General features: G+C 43.8%; 1 protein-coding gene across 1 annotated transcript in view; it reads left to right on the top strand.

Moving 5' to 3' along the window:
• Nucleotides 1–13,908, top strand: part of STK32C (serine/threonine kinase 32C) — a 682,919-nt gene extending 669,011 nt beyond the window's left edge. Inside the window, exons 9-12 of the mRNA XM_063962178.1 lie at nt 2,627–2,752; nt 4,304–4,435; nt 6,087–6,151; nt 12,544–13,908. Of these exons, the coding sequence (XP_063818248.1) occupies nt 2,627–2,752; nt 4,304–4,435; nt 6,087–6,151; nt 12,544–12,697 (477 nt within the window). The 3' untranslated portion in view covers nt 12,698–13,908. The remainder of the gene's footprint in view (nt 1–2,626; nt 2,753–4,303; nt 4,436–6,086; nt 6,152–12,543) is intronic.
• Nucleotides 13,909–14,928: the final 1,020 nt, after the last annotated feature.

A 14,928-nucleotide genomic window follows, 5' to 3' on the forward strand; every position in this document is an offset into this window, starting at 1 on the left:
TATAAATGTATCCATAGTGCTGTGACACGCCCACTATAGATGTTTCCATAGTGCTGTGACACGCCCACTATAGATGTTTCCATAGTTCTGTGACCCCCACTCTAGCTGTATCCATAGTTCTGTGACACGCCCACTATAGATGTAGCCATAGTTCTGTGACACGCCCACTATAGATGTACCATAGTGCTGTGACACCCCCACTATAGATGTACTGTAGTGCAGTGACACTCCCACTGTAGATGTATCCGTAGTGCTGTGACACCCCCACTCGAGGTGTACTCTCTGTGCTGTGACACTCCCACTGTAGATGTACTGAAGTGCTGAGACACTCCCACTATAGATGTATAAGTAGTTCTGTGACACGCCCACTATAGATTTATCCATAGTGTTGTGACACCCCCACTATAGATGTACCATAGTTCTGTGACACCCCCACTATAGATGTACTGTTGTGCAGAGACACTCCCACCGTAGATGTGTCCGTAATGCTGAGACACCCCCACTCTAGGTGTACTCTGTGCTGTGACACTCCTACTGTAGAAGTACCGAAGTGCTGAGACACCCCCGCTATAGATGTATACGTAGTGCTGTGACACGCCCACTATAGATGTATCCATAGTGCCGTGACACCCCCACCCTAGGTGTACTCTCTGTGCTGTGACACTCCAACTGTAGATGTACCATAGTGCTGAGACACCCCCACTATAGATGTATCCATAGTGCTGTGACACCCCCACTCTAGGTGTACTCTCTGTGCTGTGACACTCCAACTGTAGATGTACCATAGTGCTGAGACACCCCCACTATAGATGTATCCATAGTGCTGTGACACTATCACTCTAGGTATACTCTCTGTGCTGTGACACTCCCACTATAGATGATTACGTAGTGCTGTGACACCCCCAGTATAGATGTATACGTAGTACTGTGACACCCCCACTATAGATGTATACATAGTGGTGTGACACTTCCACTGCAGATGTACCGTAGTGCTGTGACACTCCCACTCTAGGTATACTCTCTGTGCTGTGACACTCCAACTGTAGATGTACCATAGTGCTGAGACACCCCCACTATAGATGTATGCGTAGTACTGTGACACCCCCACTATAGATGTATCCATAGTGCTGTGACACTCCCACTCTAGGTATACTCTGTGCTGTGACACTCCCACTATAGATGTATACGTTGTGCTGTGACACCCCCACTATAGATGTATACATAGTACTGTGACACCCCCACTGTAGATGTATACATAGTGGTGTGACACCCCCTCTATAGATGTACCGTAGTACTGAGACACCCCCTCTATAGATGTATACGTAGTACTGTGACACCCCCACTATAGATGTATACGTAGTACTGTGACACCCCCACTATAGATGTATATAAAGTACTGTGACACCCCCACTATAGATGTATCCATAGTGCTGTGACACCCCCACCCTAGGTGTACTCTCTGTGCTGTGACACTCCAACTGTAGATGTACCATAGTGCTGAGACACCCCCACTATAGATGCATATAAAGTACTGTGACACCCCCACTATAGATGTATCCATAGTGCTGTGACACTATCGCTCTAGGTATACTCTCTGTGCTGTGACACTCCCACTATAGATGATTACGTAGTGCTGTGACACCCCCAGTATAGATGTATACGTAGTACTGTGACACCCCCACTATAGATGTATACATAGTGGTGTGACACTTCCACTGCAGATGTACCGTAGTGCTGTGACACTCCCACTCTAGGTATACTCTCTGTGCTGTGACACTCCAACTGTAGATGTACCATAGTGCTGAGACACCCCCACTATAGATGTATGCGTAGTACTGTGACACCCCCACTATAGATGTATCCATAGTGCTGTGACACCCCACTCTAGTTATACTCTCTGTGCTGTGACACTCCCACTATAGATGTATACGTTGTGCTGTGACACCCCCACTATAGATGTATACATAGTACTGTGACACCCCCACTGTAGATGTATACATAGTGGTGTGACACCCCCTCTATAGATGTACCGTAGTACTGAGACACCCCCTCTATAGATGTATACGTAGTACTGTGACACCCCCACTATAGATGTATACGTAGTACTGTGACACCCCACTATAGATGTATACATAGTGCTGTGACACCCCCACTATAGATGTATCTGTAGTGCTGTGACAACCCCACTACAGATGTACCATAGTCATGAGACACCCCCACTGTAAGTGTACTCTCTGTACTGAGATACCCCCCACTATAGATGTACCGTAGTCATGAGACACCCCCACTGTAGGTGTACTCTCTGTACTGAGATATCCCCCACTGTAGGTGTACTCTCTGTACACCTCTACTATATTTATTTATTAACAGTTTCTTATATAGCTTAACATATTCTGTCACATCATGTTGATGGTTCTGTGCATAGAATTTGAGAACCACTATGCATCCTTTGATACTCTGTCATTGTAACAGTCAGTGCTGCTCATTGTCCATCATGTAATCACCATCAGAGATGAATGCCGCTGCTTTCAGCATCATTTTAAGAACTGACATTTCTATAGCTCAGATTTAATAGCTGCAGCTTTTAGCTGGCTAAACCTGTGTTTTCACTTCTTTTGTCCTGCAGCTATTGACTGTGAACCCGGAACATCGCTGTTCTTGTCTCCTGGATATTCAGACATCGGCGTACCTAGCAGATATTGTCTGGGAAGATGTTCTGGAGAAGAAGGTGGAACCAGGTTTTGTTCCAAATGCAAGTAATTTTTCTGTGATTTCTCTTTAATGCAGGGGAAGCACTGTGCATTATCGGGGCCCTTAGGAGATTCGGGGCAGGGCCTGGTGATGCCGCTCTTGGATCTAGCACACATGCCGCTCAGAAAAGGCCTCTGCATTGCTTTTCGTTGAGCAGATATCTCGACATGGAGCTGTCAGGGTCTTGGGGTGGGGAACACACCTTACACCCATGGTTATCCCATGAATGCTTAAGTTTCATTAATATAAATGATTTAATGAAAATATGAAGATATACCTCTCTTAAAGTAACGATTATGTCCTACTGTTAAGCTAGGCACACACTATGCCAGTGATGGCTAACCTTGACACTCCAGCTGTTGTTGAACTACGCATCCCGGCATGCCCTGCTACAGTTTTGCTATTTGGCCATGCTAAAGCTGATGCAGGGCATGCTGGGATGTGTAGTTCAACAACAGCTGGAGTGTCAAGGTGAGCCATCACTGCACTATGCCAATCGATCCACCAGATGTGCAGACAGGGCGGCTGATTTGGTAAGCGTACACACTTACCAATCGGCCGCTCGTTATGTCTGGCTAGATATCACAACTGGACAGGCATTTGGATTCTACTCGCCCAGATGTGATGTCATTGTCGGCGGTTCCTGCAGCCGACATATGGTACAGTTGGTGGATTGGATGAACACAAAGCCAGACATGCATATATATCTGTAAGACATATTAGTATTGGCTGTGCTGCAAAGCCGACCTGATATGTGTGTGAATGATGTCGTTCACTGACGTATCGGGTGTACACACCCGCCGATGAACTACCAATGTATCGTTCAAGTTTGTACCCAGCATTGGCTCTATGAGATGATAAAATGTGGGTGTCTGAAGAGGCTCAAATGGTCCTTTCTAAAGAATAGAATTTTTTCCCCAATGCAACCTATTAACTCTGTCCAAATCCAAATCTCATACTGTACTGATGAGAAGTACAACAGCCCTATAAGTGTCCTAATGATTATCCTGCTCCTTTGTGCTACAGACTCTGTAATCTGTGTTTAGTAACCTTGCACTATGGGTGCATACGCTGGACAGTGAGGAAGACACAGCATACATAAAACTGGGATATATATTTTAAAACCTCTCTTATTAGTTCAGGTTAACGTTGACTTAAGGAGTGAAAATAAGCGATTGAATTAATTGATAAAAGTCTTTGTCATAGTATGGGTGTCCTGGGTAATTTTGAGGGGTGTGGGGGCCCATCTGCAGCCCCCCCCCTCCACCCCCTTCCCTAAATAAATGCACACCTATGCACACACACATGTATTCCATTTTTATGTTCCGTTAATGTCTTTAAAAACCTATACTTTAGGGGTCCATATACTTAGCCTAGGACGAAGATAAAGTAATAGCCAATCAGCTCCTATCTGCCATGCCACTAGCTGGATTTGAAAGATGACAATTAGGAGCTGGTTGGCTGGTACTTTATCTCCGTCTACTTTATCTTCATTCGAGGCTTAGTAAATAGATCCCATAGTCTCTTTTTATTAGTATTGTCTTCTCTACAGAAAGGCAGGTTACATTGTGACCCTACATTTGAGCTTGAAGAGATGATCCTAGAATCCAGGCCGCTCCATAAAAAGAAAAAACGACTGGCGAAGAACAAGTCCAGGGATAACAGTAAAGACAGCTCTCAGTCAGTAAGTCCGGCCGCGGTTCTACAGTATACGACATGCTCACGACCTCTGACTTTATTCTATTACACTCTGGGGGTCATTCCGAGCTGATCGCTAGCAGAAAATGTTCGCTGTGCAGCGATGATTCAAAAAAACGGCACTTCTGCGCATGCGTATGTGGCGCAATGCGCACGCGCGACGTACTTTCACAACAGCCGATGTAGTTTCACACAAGGTCTAGCGATGCATTTCAGTCGCACTTCTGGCCGCAGAGTGATTGAATGGAAGTGGGCGTTTCTGGGTGGCAACTGACCGTTTTCAGGGAGTGTTCGGAAAAACGCAGGCGTGCCAGGAAAAACGCAGGCGTGGCTGGGCGAACGCAGGGCGTGTTCGTAATGTCAAAACAGGAACTGAACAGTCTGAAGTCATCGCAAGCGCTGAGTAGGTCTGAAGCTGCACAAAATTATTTTGTAGCCGCTCTGCGATCTGTTCGTTCGCACTTCTGCTAAGCTAAAATACACTCCCAGTGGGAGGCGGCATAGCGTGTGCACGGCTGCTAAAAACTGCTAGCGAGCGAACAACTCGGAATGACCCCCTCTATCACCCTGTTGGACCATGTAAGCTATATTACCCACCAGGACAGTGCTTGTGCCTGATGTAAGAAGATGTACAGTTATGTGAATGAATCAGGGAGTACTGGCAGATGAGAGATGAATCTGAAGAGGCTCAATGTACAGAAAATGAATGAAATAAAACAAGATGACACGTACTGTATACTACTGTTGTCCGTTTGCCACTCGCCATTTTTTAAGTTACTTTTTTTTTTCAATCATAATCTCATAATGTCTCATTAGTGGCCCCAATGACCATATATATAGTTGAGGCTGCCTTAAAGTGGTCATTCTTCGCGCCAAGTGTGTACCAGACAGTCTCTCATACATATAAATGTTGTGCGACCTTTTATAATATAATATGACAGGGCTTTATACAGAATTCATGTACATTTGTTGTGTAAATCTTTTTTAGTAATCCCAACCAATCTGATAAATAAATAGAAAATAAATATGCCTGGGCTCATCTTTACCCATTTTGTACATGGTACCAGTTGCGTGACAGTATTAATGCCATATATGTATACAAAACAGATAGACTTTTGTCATCATCATTAACAATAATATACAGCAATTGTGTTTGTAACTAGCAAAGAAACGAATGTTGATTTTGTTTATAGTTTGATCAAAATATAAATATATTCAGCCTGCCGTCAAGGGACCCCACATCATACAATTCGTCAATTACTGCACTAGTATATATGCCCAAAACACCATTAAATTGCAGTTAAAGGCACTCACCTCTTAGGTACAGAGAGTAACATCTATACAAGGGCTAGCTCATGACCCACGCCTCTCTAGGCCTTTTATAGCCGTGATTGGAAGTTGCCATGATAGCACTAGGCTCAATTTTGAACAAAACAGAAAATAAATATACCCCGCTCGGTGTTACCCATATTGATAGTCAAATAGGAGGGTGTTGATATTGAAAATGATCTTGATGCAGATATCGTGGCAGTTCTCTTACTGTACCGATTATATTGTCGTTATAGCCATTAGGGACGCTGTTCAGTAAGTTGCTTATTTTTCCACGTTAATAAATGTCGATGACTTTCCATTACCAGGACGACTACCTGCAGGAATGCCTGGATGCAATTCAGCAAGAATTTGTCATTTTCAACCGCGAAAAGTAAGTGACATCCCTTAGGCATTTGTTTCCAAATAAAAAATACTACGTAGCATTATTCTGCATGTAATTGCTTCCCTGCTGATCTTCTCTCACTTTCCCTTTTCTTTTAACATAGAATGTGACGGCAGAGAACCACTTGGCCCATCTAGTCTGCCCCTTTTTTTTTTTTCTACCATATATTTATCTCAAACCTTGGGGCAGATGTATTAACCTGGAGAAGGCATAAAGAAGTGATAAAGCAGTGTTAAGTGCAAGGTGATAATGCACCAGCCAATCAGCTCCTAACAGTTAATTTACATATGGGAGCTGATTGGCTGGTGTGTTTATCACCTTGCATTTATGACTGGTTTATCATTTCCTTATGCTTTCTCCAGGTTAATACATCTGCCCCCTTATTTGATCCTTATTTCTTGGTAAGGATAGCCTTAAGTCTTTCCCATGCATGTTTAAATTGCTCTACTGTCTTAGCCTCTACCACCTCTGGTGGGAGGCTATTCCACTTGTTCACTACCCTTTCTGTGAAGTAATTTTTCCTTTTCATTCAAGTATTATGTTGTATAGAAAAGGGGTGTGGATCATCAAATCGACAGTATCTAGGTCGACAGTGTTTAGGTCGACCACTATAGGTCGACAGTCACTAAGTCAACATGGATGGAAGGTCGAAAGGGTTTCTAGGTCGACATGTGGTAGGTCGACAGGCTTAATGTCGACATGAGTTTTTTTTTGTGTTGTTTTCTTCGTAAAGTGACCGGGAACCCCAATTAGTGCACCGTGTCCCTTGCATGGCTCGCCGTGCTTCGGGCAGGGTGCATCGCTTCGCTCGGTACAGATTACCGTTCCAATCGTAGTCCACGTGGATCGTTAAGTATGAAAAAATTCAAAAAAAGAAAAACATTTGCAAAACTCATGTCGACCTTTGGACCTGTCGACCTAGCACATGTCGACCTAGAAACCCTGTCGACCTTCCGCCCAGGTCGACCTAGTGACTGTCGACCTAAACTTTGTTGACCTAGACAGTGTCGACCTTCAGACCGGATCCCATAGAAATGGCGGTGTAGCCCTCTGCACAGCATTCTATACATAGCATGGGACAGGTGCAGGGATCCATGGTGCGCCTGATGGTTGCGTCTCAAGGTTCACCAAGCAAGATTGTAGTGTATACAGGCACACAAAGTGGGTGTCTCAGTCCTAGCACATTGGGATGCACACCAGGGGAAGGGCTGATACCAGTACTTAGCATAAAGTCAGCACAAGATGCAAAAACGGAAACACCGCTGCCTCCAACTCAGAATCAGCCCTGCTATGCCTCCAGAAATACACCTTGGTGCCCCTTTACCTCAGTTCAGTAATCTTGCCTCACAAAATGCACAGTGGAGATTTTAGCTGAAAATGTTTTGGGACTGGTCCAGTATTCATGGGCCGCCCTAAGTTGTCAATTCTGTTGGAACTACCTATATACAGATCCAGCACTGAGGCTTCCAGCCAGAGTACCCTAACTCATTTTTATCATTTTGTATTTATTTTTTAATTACAAATGGAGAGGAAAGGGGGCCCAAAGCCCTAAGTGGATCCTTCTGGAACTTCCAATATCCCTGAGGTACTGTGTTATTCAGTAGAACAGCTATACGGGCAGCCTGTCAGCTGACTTAAAAAATGTGATGTCATTGGTAGGCTACATTCTCCTGATTATTGATTCAGCCTATAAATTCACTCTGTTGTATATAGGATATATATATATAAATATATATAAACACCCCTAGTTGTGCTGTTGTAACTCGGTGTGGACGTACCTTCTCTTCATTATCCCCACACCATGGCAGAGAGACAGGAAACTCCCCTTTTCCCCAATACATTGACAAGACAATTAGTATTGGTCAAGATCACTCCATCACTTTTGTCTGTTTTGAACAAAGGCAGAATAACATATACAGTGCAACACAACATCAAGTGAATTGACACAATGTGGGTAACAATGTAATATATCAACTGGATATTTCACCTCAGCTGTTGCCACTAGCAACTCAATAATATTATAAGCTCAATAATAATAGTGCAAATAGTATCTCCTTAAACAACTCTGCTTACAAGCTTTAACTTTGCTTGACTATTATTAGTACTAATAAGTGACATGGGACTCAAAGAGTTATCTTGACTCAGCACTTCAGCTTTATCACTCTATTACTACGGCATGAATATATATAACCTGTTATTAAGACCGGATGGTTTAACAATACACACAAAAATAATAATGCAAACCATTGTAGGCAATGTCCTTTACGAACAAAAGAGTCCCACTATATATATAAATAACCTTTAAATAAATAGTTCTGTATCAACGGAATAACCTTGGAATCTTCCCTGGCCAGGCTTTCGTTGGTGCACTTCATTTGAAGAGAGATCAAGTAGAGAGAGATAGTTTCACACAACATTATTTTTAGGGGTTTGCTGAGTGTCTCTGCAATTTCCAGTATTGGAAGTGTTAACAGAATCTGGCACAAGAGCAGTAAGGACCAGAATGATGCTGTCCCAGATAACAGAGCAATGCTGACTGTTACAGTTCTAAACACTAAGGGGTAAATTTACTAAGATGGGAGTTCCATTTAAGACAGGATGTTGACCATAGCAACCAATCAAATTCCAGGTATTATCTTCTAGAAGGTGCTAGATGAATGAGAAGAAGAATCTGATTGGTTGCTATGGGCAACACCCCATCTTAGTAAATTTACCTCTTAATGTTGAACAGAGGTCCTTGTTCTGTATAAACAGTGAAGCTGACCCTTTTATTGCAGCAACTGCAGTTAGTGTTGGTGCTTTGCACTGCAAGTAGGCAGAGGCACAGAAATACACGTATTACTGCTGCTGCAATCCACTTGACATAAACAGGCACCTGTTGGTACATGGATATGTCCCAACTATAGTTTAATATAAAAAGTGTCTCTTTCAGGGGGCAGCTGCACTTAAATTATAAGCAGCGAGCTATGGCTTCAAGTGTAGTAAGCAACGTGTAACAGAGTTCCACAATACGGGGTGAAGTGTGGACTGCAGTCCCACCTGTTAACTCAGTCCAGAGACTACACTTGCATACAAAGGGGGTAAAGGGTAATTACAGTGAGTTAGCAGAGGATTTGTTTATTAATAGAACACAGTGTAGGACACGTGGGCACTCGCTGAGGCTGGAGGAGAAAAAATTCCGTACAAATCGTAGGAAAGGGTTCCTCACGGTAAGGGCAATAAGGATTTGGAACTCCCTGCCAGAGAAGATAATAATGGCGGACTCTGTAAATGCATTTAAAACCGGATTGGACAGTTTTCTAGCTGAGAAAAGTATCCAAGGCTATAGCATTTAATATATTGACATTAAGTATATGGGTGTGACACTGGGCCTGATGCAGAAAGAGAACTACACCAGTTGGTGCAATGTGTCTTGTATGAAGTTGCACTACATGCCCAGCACAGCAGATTATGCCTCTAGCAGTTGCCTGTGCCTGGATGGGTGTAACAGGGCAGGAATGGGGCATAAGGGTTTGTGACATGTACCTGGCATATACCCATCTGCTACTGTGCTGACTAGAAGGCATCTCGAGCTCTGAACATACTGGAAATACTAGAAGTACCAGTTTTTACATCATAAATTCCTCTCATTGTGCAAGTTTCAGGTCTAGTGTCTGGTGCCTGCCTGCTGCAGTATGTATACTCTCTTCTTGTACAGAGAGCTTCGTATTCACAACAATTATGCTGCCTAAAGCCAATCAGTGTCCAGCTCTGCCTGGTACTTCTCCCTTCTAATAGGCTGGTAATTGAATAATGTTTCCCGGTAATTGAATAATGTTTCCGGGTAATAGAATAATGTTTCCCGGTAATTGAATCATTATTCCCGGTACTGGCAGCCACCACGTTAATGGCCTAATCCGTACCTGGCGATCCACAGTAGCTGCACATTTCCGACAAAGCATTGGAGTAATAAGGTTGTAATAATTAAAATCTGAGCGCATAAGGCGTTATCCTATGCCAGTCTATACATTATAATATAGTTTCAGAAACGAGGTTTACAGGAAATGTCACTACTGTATGTCGCAGGGAATATATTATTTTTATTAAAGAGGAAAATAAAAAAATTTTTTAAAAGCAAAACAATATATTTTGTAACATTACTAAATCATCTAATGCTGCAGGAATCCCAGATCTTTATTTACTACGTAGAACATCTGCTTGATGCGCTCAATCCACATTTACGACCTTTGCTTCTGCTAAACAAAGGTGTATTTCTGAGATCTGTCAGTATAATTCATTTTAAACAACATTTTAGGAAATTACTGTATGGTTTACTGCCCAACATTCTGCACCACACCGGGCATATAAGCAATGAGGTGCCTATTTTAGTAGCCATGCAAGATTATATCCAAGATTTATCCCAAGATCAAAAACAGTTCTTCTAGAAATAATAATGATGTATGCATAAGCCAGAACTTTAGCACATACTGTAGGTCAGAGATATTCAATGTGTGGAACTGCAGCTACATATCCTAGCAGGGGCGCAGAAAGGGGGGCTGGAGTGGGTACTACTTATCCAGGCCCGAGCCGGTTGAAGGGACCCAGTTGGGGCTCGGGACAGCTGCTCATCTGTCCCACTACTGCTGCTGCTGTATAGCACGTCTGTCAGGGAGAGAAAGAGAAGACCGCTGCTGCTCTGCAACAGCAGTCTCCCTCCCCAGCCCAGCACACGGTCCACCCTCCCCAGCCCAGCTCACAGCTGCAGAGGGTCCAGGAATGCCTCCCGATGTGCCTCCTCTATCTCACAGCCCGATGTGCAGCTGATGCTGTGCGGCTATACAGCGCACAGTGCTAGTGGGCAGATAAGAAGTGTTGTAGGTGGCGGCGATGGCGCTGATCACCCCTTCCCCCCTCCTCCCTGGAGCTGACTAGGTGCTAGAGCACTCAGCACTTTGCATTATTTTTTTAGAGGGGGCATGGCCATGCCTCCCAGATTTGGCCACACTCCCATAGTACCTGTCTCCACGCTCGATGGCCCTGCGTCCCCGCAAAACTGTACAAAAAATATACTGAAAAAAATTAGACAAAAAAGTACCGCAAAAAAATAAAAATACGGCAAAACTGTAGCAGGACATGCTGGGATGCGTAGTTCCACAGAAGCTGGAATTACGCACATTTTAGGTCATGGGCATTGTAAAGAGAAAAAAATCAAATGCTGTATTTGCATAGACTATTCTAGAATATTACCTTTTTTTTTTAGGTGTGACGCATATGTACCCAGCGCCATTCAAAATTTGACATTAAACCCAGTAAATAGTATACTTTTGACACTTGCGTCTATGTCTGGTTATAGCTTTTGCTCCATTCTGCTAGAAATGACTGACTGTCTCTCTAATGCTGCATTCAGATCGCAAATGCCGGATCCTACCCGGTAAGAGAAACATGTCCTTACCGGGTGGGATCCGGCATTTGCGCTCCTCTGCTGGCTTTCCGACCCGGCAATATACCGGGTCGGTTGCCATAGCAGCGGGGGGCGCAGCAGCAGCAGGGGCGGGGGTGGAGGCGGCGCTGGGAGATGAGCTCATCTCCTGCGCCGCCTCTCCCTATGCTGTGAATGGGAGCCATGTCGCATCGAAACGGCTCCCATTCACACTGCACCTGACCCGGTATTCAACCCGGTAAAATCCCTTCTTTTTTACCGGGTTGAATTACCGGGTCAGGCGACCGCTAATTCTGCAAAGGACCTTTCACATCGCACACTGACCCGTTTCGACACGGCAATATGCCGTGTCGATACCGGGTTTTTAGTGCGATGTGAAAGGGGTATTAACTATCACCACGGTATCTTCACCCACTACATTACTTTGTTGCAGTTGGCTATTTCAGGTGACAGCCAGCTGATACATCCAATCACAAAACAGTACGGCAACGTTCTTATCTAAGCCATGGAAACAGTTTTCCAGAGACAAACCTATAATACGAGTAGGGCTTAAACACCATGGTCATCATTTACAGTTAGGGATAAATCTCACTAGGGTACTCAAATGCAAATTATGGGGGCAAATTTAGGTGCCAATTCAATTCCCCACAATTGCTGCAAAGTGCCTCCCAGAGTGGTGAGATGAAGGTGCCCAGGAAAATGAGCATGTTTGCCTACCATGAAATTCTGTGATGGGCGCAGCTGAACATGGTGGCAGCACATCGCAGAGAAATAAATTGTCCCCTTAGAGTCGTGAAAGGGTATCTCAACTCTAAATGAGGCCATATCTGTGTATTAATGTTATCAATAGTCCAGAGACACTTTATTTCGGACTATTTTGTACCGTTTGATTATTATTTTATTTTTCTGTTATGTGAAGGTGCCATAGAATGCTGCAATTAACTATTTCTCTTTTGGTTAGGCTAAAGAAGACTCCAGATATGGGCGCTCAGTTGGGCCAAGAGTCAACCGACGAGGCGGAGGCAGAAGTTGAAGCGGACACGGAAAACGAAACAGAAAGTACCACCCTCAACATGTGCGCTTCAGTCTGTTCTCCTGGCAGCAGCGCCAATTAGTGGCTCTTGGGAACAAGATCCTGAAGCTGCAGAGGTCACGAGTGCCCGGCTCGGGTTGCTTAAATGGACGCTTAACAGAATTTGCAATGAAACACATCTGCATGACATTATTAATGTCACGAAAATAGAAGGTGCAGATAACCGACTCTGTTTTCTTTATAATCCGAATCCCTGGGGATTATTTCATGCTGAACTCTTTATATACATAACTAGAGATTTTTACAGGGATGATCATAGCAAACAGGATGAAGGTTCTCAGAACCTTGGGACTGGTTACGTTAAACATGAGATGCCTTCTTTTTAATATATTCCTCTTGCGTTCTATTAATGCAAGATATTTGTGCTTTTTCTAGTTCCTGCTCTACGGTATCTTGTCAGACAGAGGGGGTCAATATTACCCAACAAACTGTAGATACAAGTTTTGACATACAGTAAGATGTTTTTGATAGGGAATCAAACTAGTGTTTTAGGACCTGTCTTTACCTACTTCAGCACCACGGACAGCTCACCAGTCAGCAGAATTGACTGGGTACCTTGGATGTGGATCACTGGTCTTTCTCACATGGTACCCATCACTTACAGATGGTAGACGGCTGGAACAATATTCATGAAAGGAGATTTCCACCCATAGAGTTATCTAGATAGTCCCCTGTCAGAATGAGACCCCTGACATTTGGGAAAAACTCATCACCCTGGCAGAGGTCTAACCACTGCCACCAATGATAGGGGGTATTTTTGAAACTCCATTTCTCTGAGACATTGCATATCTCCCAACTGTCCTGATTTAGGTTGGACAGTCCTGATCTGAGGCTTATGTCCCACCTGCCTGATCAGTACAGGTGTGTACTGCGGTGGTTAAGTTTGGAGGTATCTCTCCTTCATCTCTGTTCTGTATAGACAATGAATGGGAGTTTTTCGCAAAGGTATGCCCCAGTCATGATATAGAGAAGCCCCCAGTGGCCATTAACATGCCTCAAATCCCGATTTACGAATTGCATATGTTGTAAGAGCCTGTAATGTGCTAAGAGCACTGATTGGCCTATGCTTTCCTCACATGACAAAATGGCTTGTGAGTCTTGTTGGGATATAGGCAGAGATGTACAAGACCCATGCATAACTTAAAAGCATATTACATAATGTTATTCTTGCTCATGTCTCTGGGAAAAATATTTAATTTAACAAAAATTTTAATTAAATTATTGAAACAGGTACTGAGTATTGCCTTTCACCCTGTAAGATTGATGTGTGAAACTGATGGTTCTACAATTGCCAGTTTTCTCTTTATATGTCATTTGTTTTTTCCATATTTCAACAGCCAAGTTACACACTTATCAGCAATCATGTTCTGTCAGTACTCACATAATTCTGATTTATCCATTCCACACTGAACAAAGGTGGTAATTCCGAGTTGATCGCTAGCTGCATTCGTTCGCTGTGCAGCGATGAGGCAAAAAATGGCACTTCTGCGCATGCGTATGCGGCGCAATGCGCAAGCGCGAAGTACTATTACAATGAACGATGTAGTTTCACACAAGGTCTAGCGAAGCTTTTCAGTCGCACTGCTGGCTGCAGAGTGATTGACATGACGTGGGTGTTTCTGGGTGTCAACTGACCGTTTTCAGGGAGTGTTCGAAAAAACGCAGGCGTGCCAGGAAAAACGCAGTCGTGGCTGGGCGAACGCAGGGCGTGTTTGTGATGTCAAAGCAGGAACTGAACAGTCTGAAGTCATCGCAAGCGCTGAGTAGGTATTGAGCTACTCTAAAACTGCAAAAAAAAAACTTTGCCGCCGCTCTGCGATCCTTTTGTTCGCCCTTCTGCTAAGCTAAAATACACTCCCAGTGGGAGGCGGCATAGCATTTGCACGGCTGCTAAAAACTGCTAGCGAGCGAACAACTCGGAATGACCCCCAAAAGCCTCTGTCTTCAGAATTGTAGAAGCAATTGGTAAAATGCTGCCATCTAGTGGTGGCAGCAGTTCATGCTACAATTTACAGCAGGTCTGAGCAGCCATTATCAGTTTGGCAGCACTGCATTTCCTGATACATCGTTCTGTTCCAAAAAGGGCATAACCAAACATTTGAGAAATGAATATCTTGCAGAGGATTCTCATAACAGTTTATATATAGTGAATGCCCTACAATGTAGTGCTGTAACAAACTTGAAGGCACATTTTTCCTGCCCAGTTGAGCTTACAATATAGATTTCGGTGCCTCTGGTAAGGTAAAAGATTGT

Source organism: Pseudophryne corroboree, chromosome 3 (genome assembly GCF_028390025.1).
Source record: "Pseudophryne corroboree isolate aPseCor3 chromosome 3, aPseCor3.hap2, whole genome shotgun sequence".
Lineage (NCBI taxonomy): Eukaryota > Metazoa > Chordata > Amphibia > Anura > Myobatrachidae > Pseudophryne > Pseudophryne corroboree.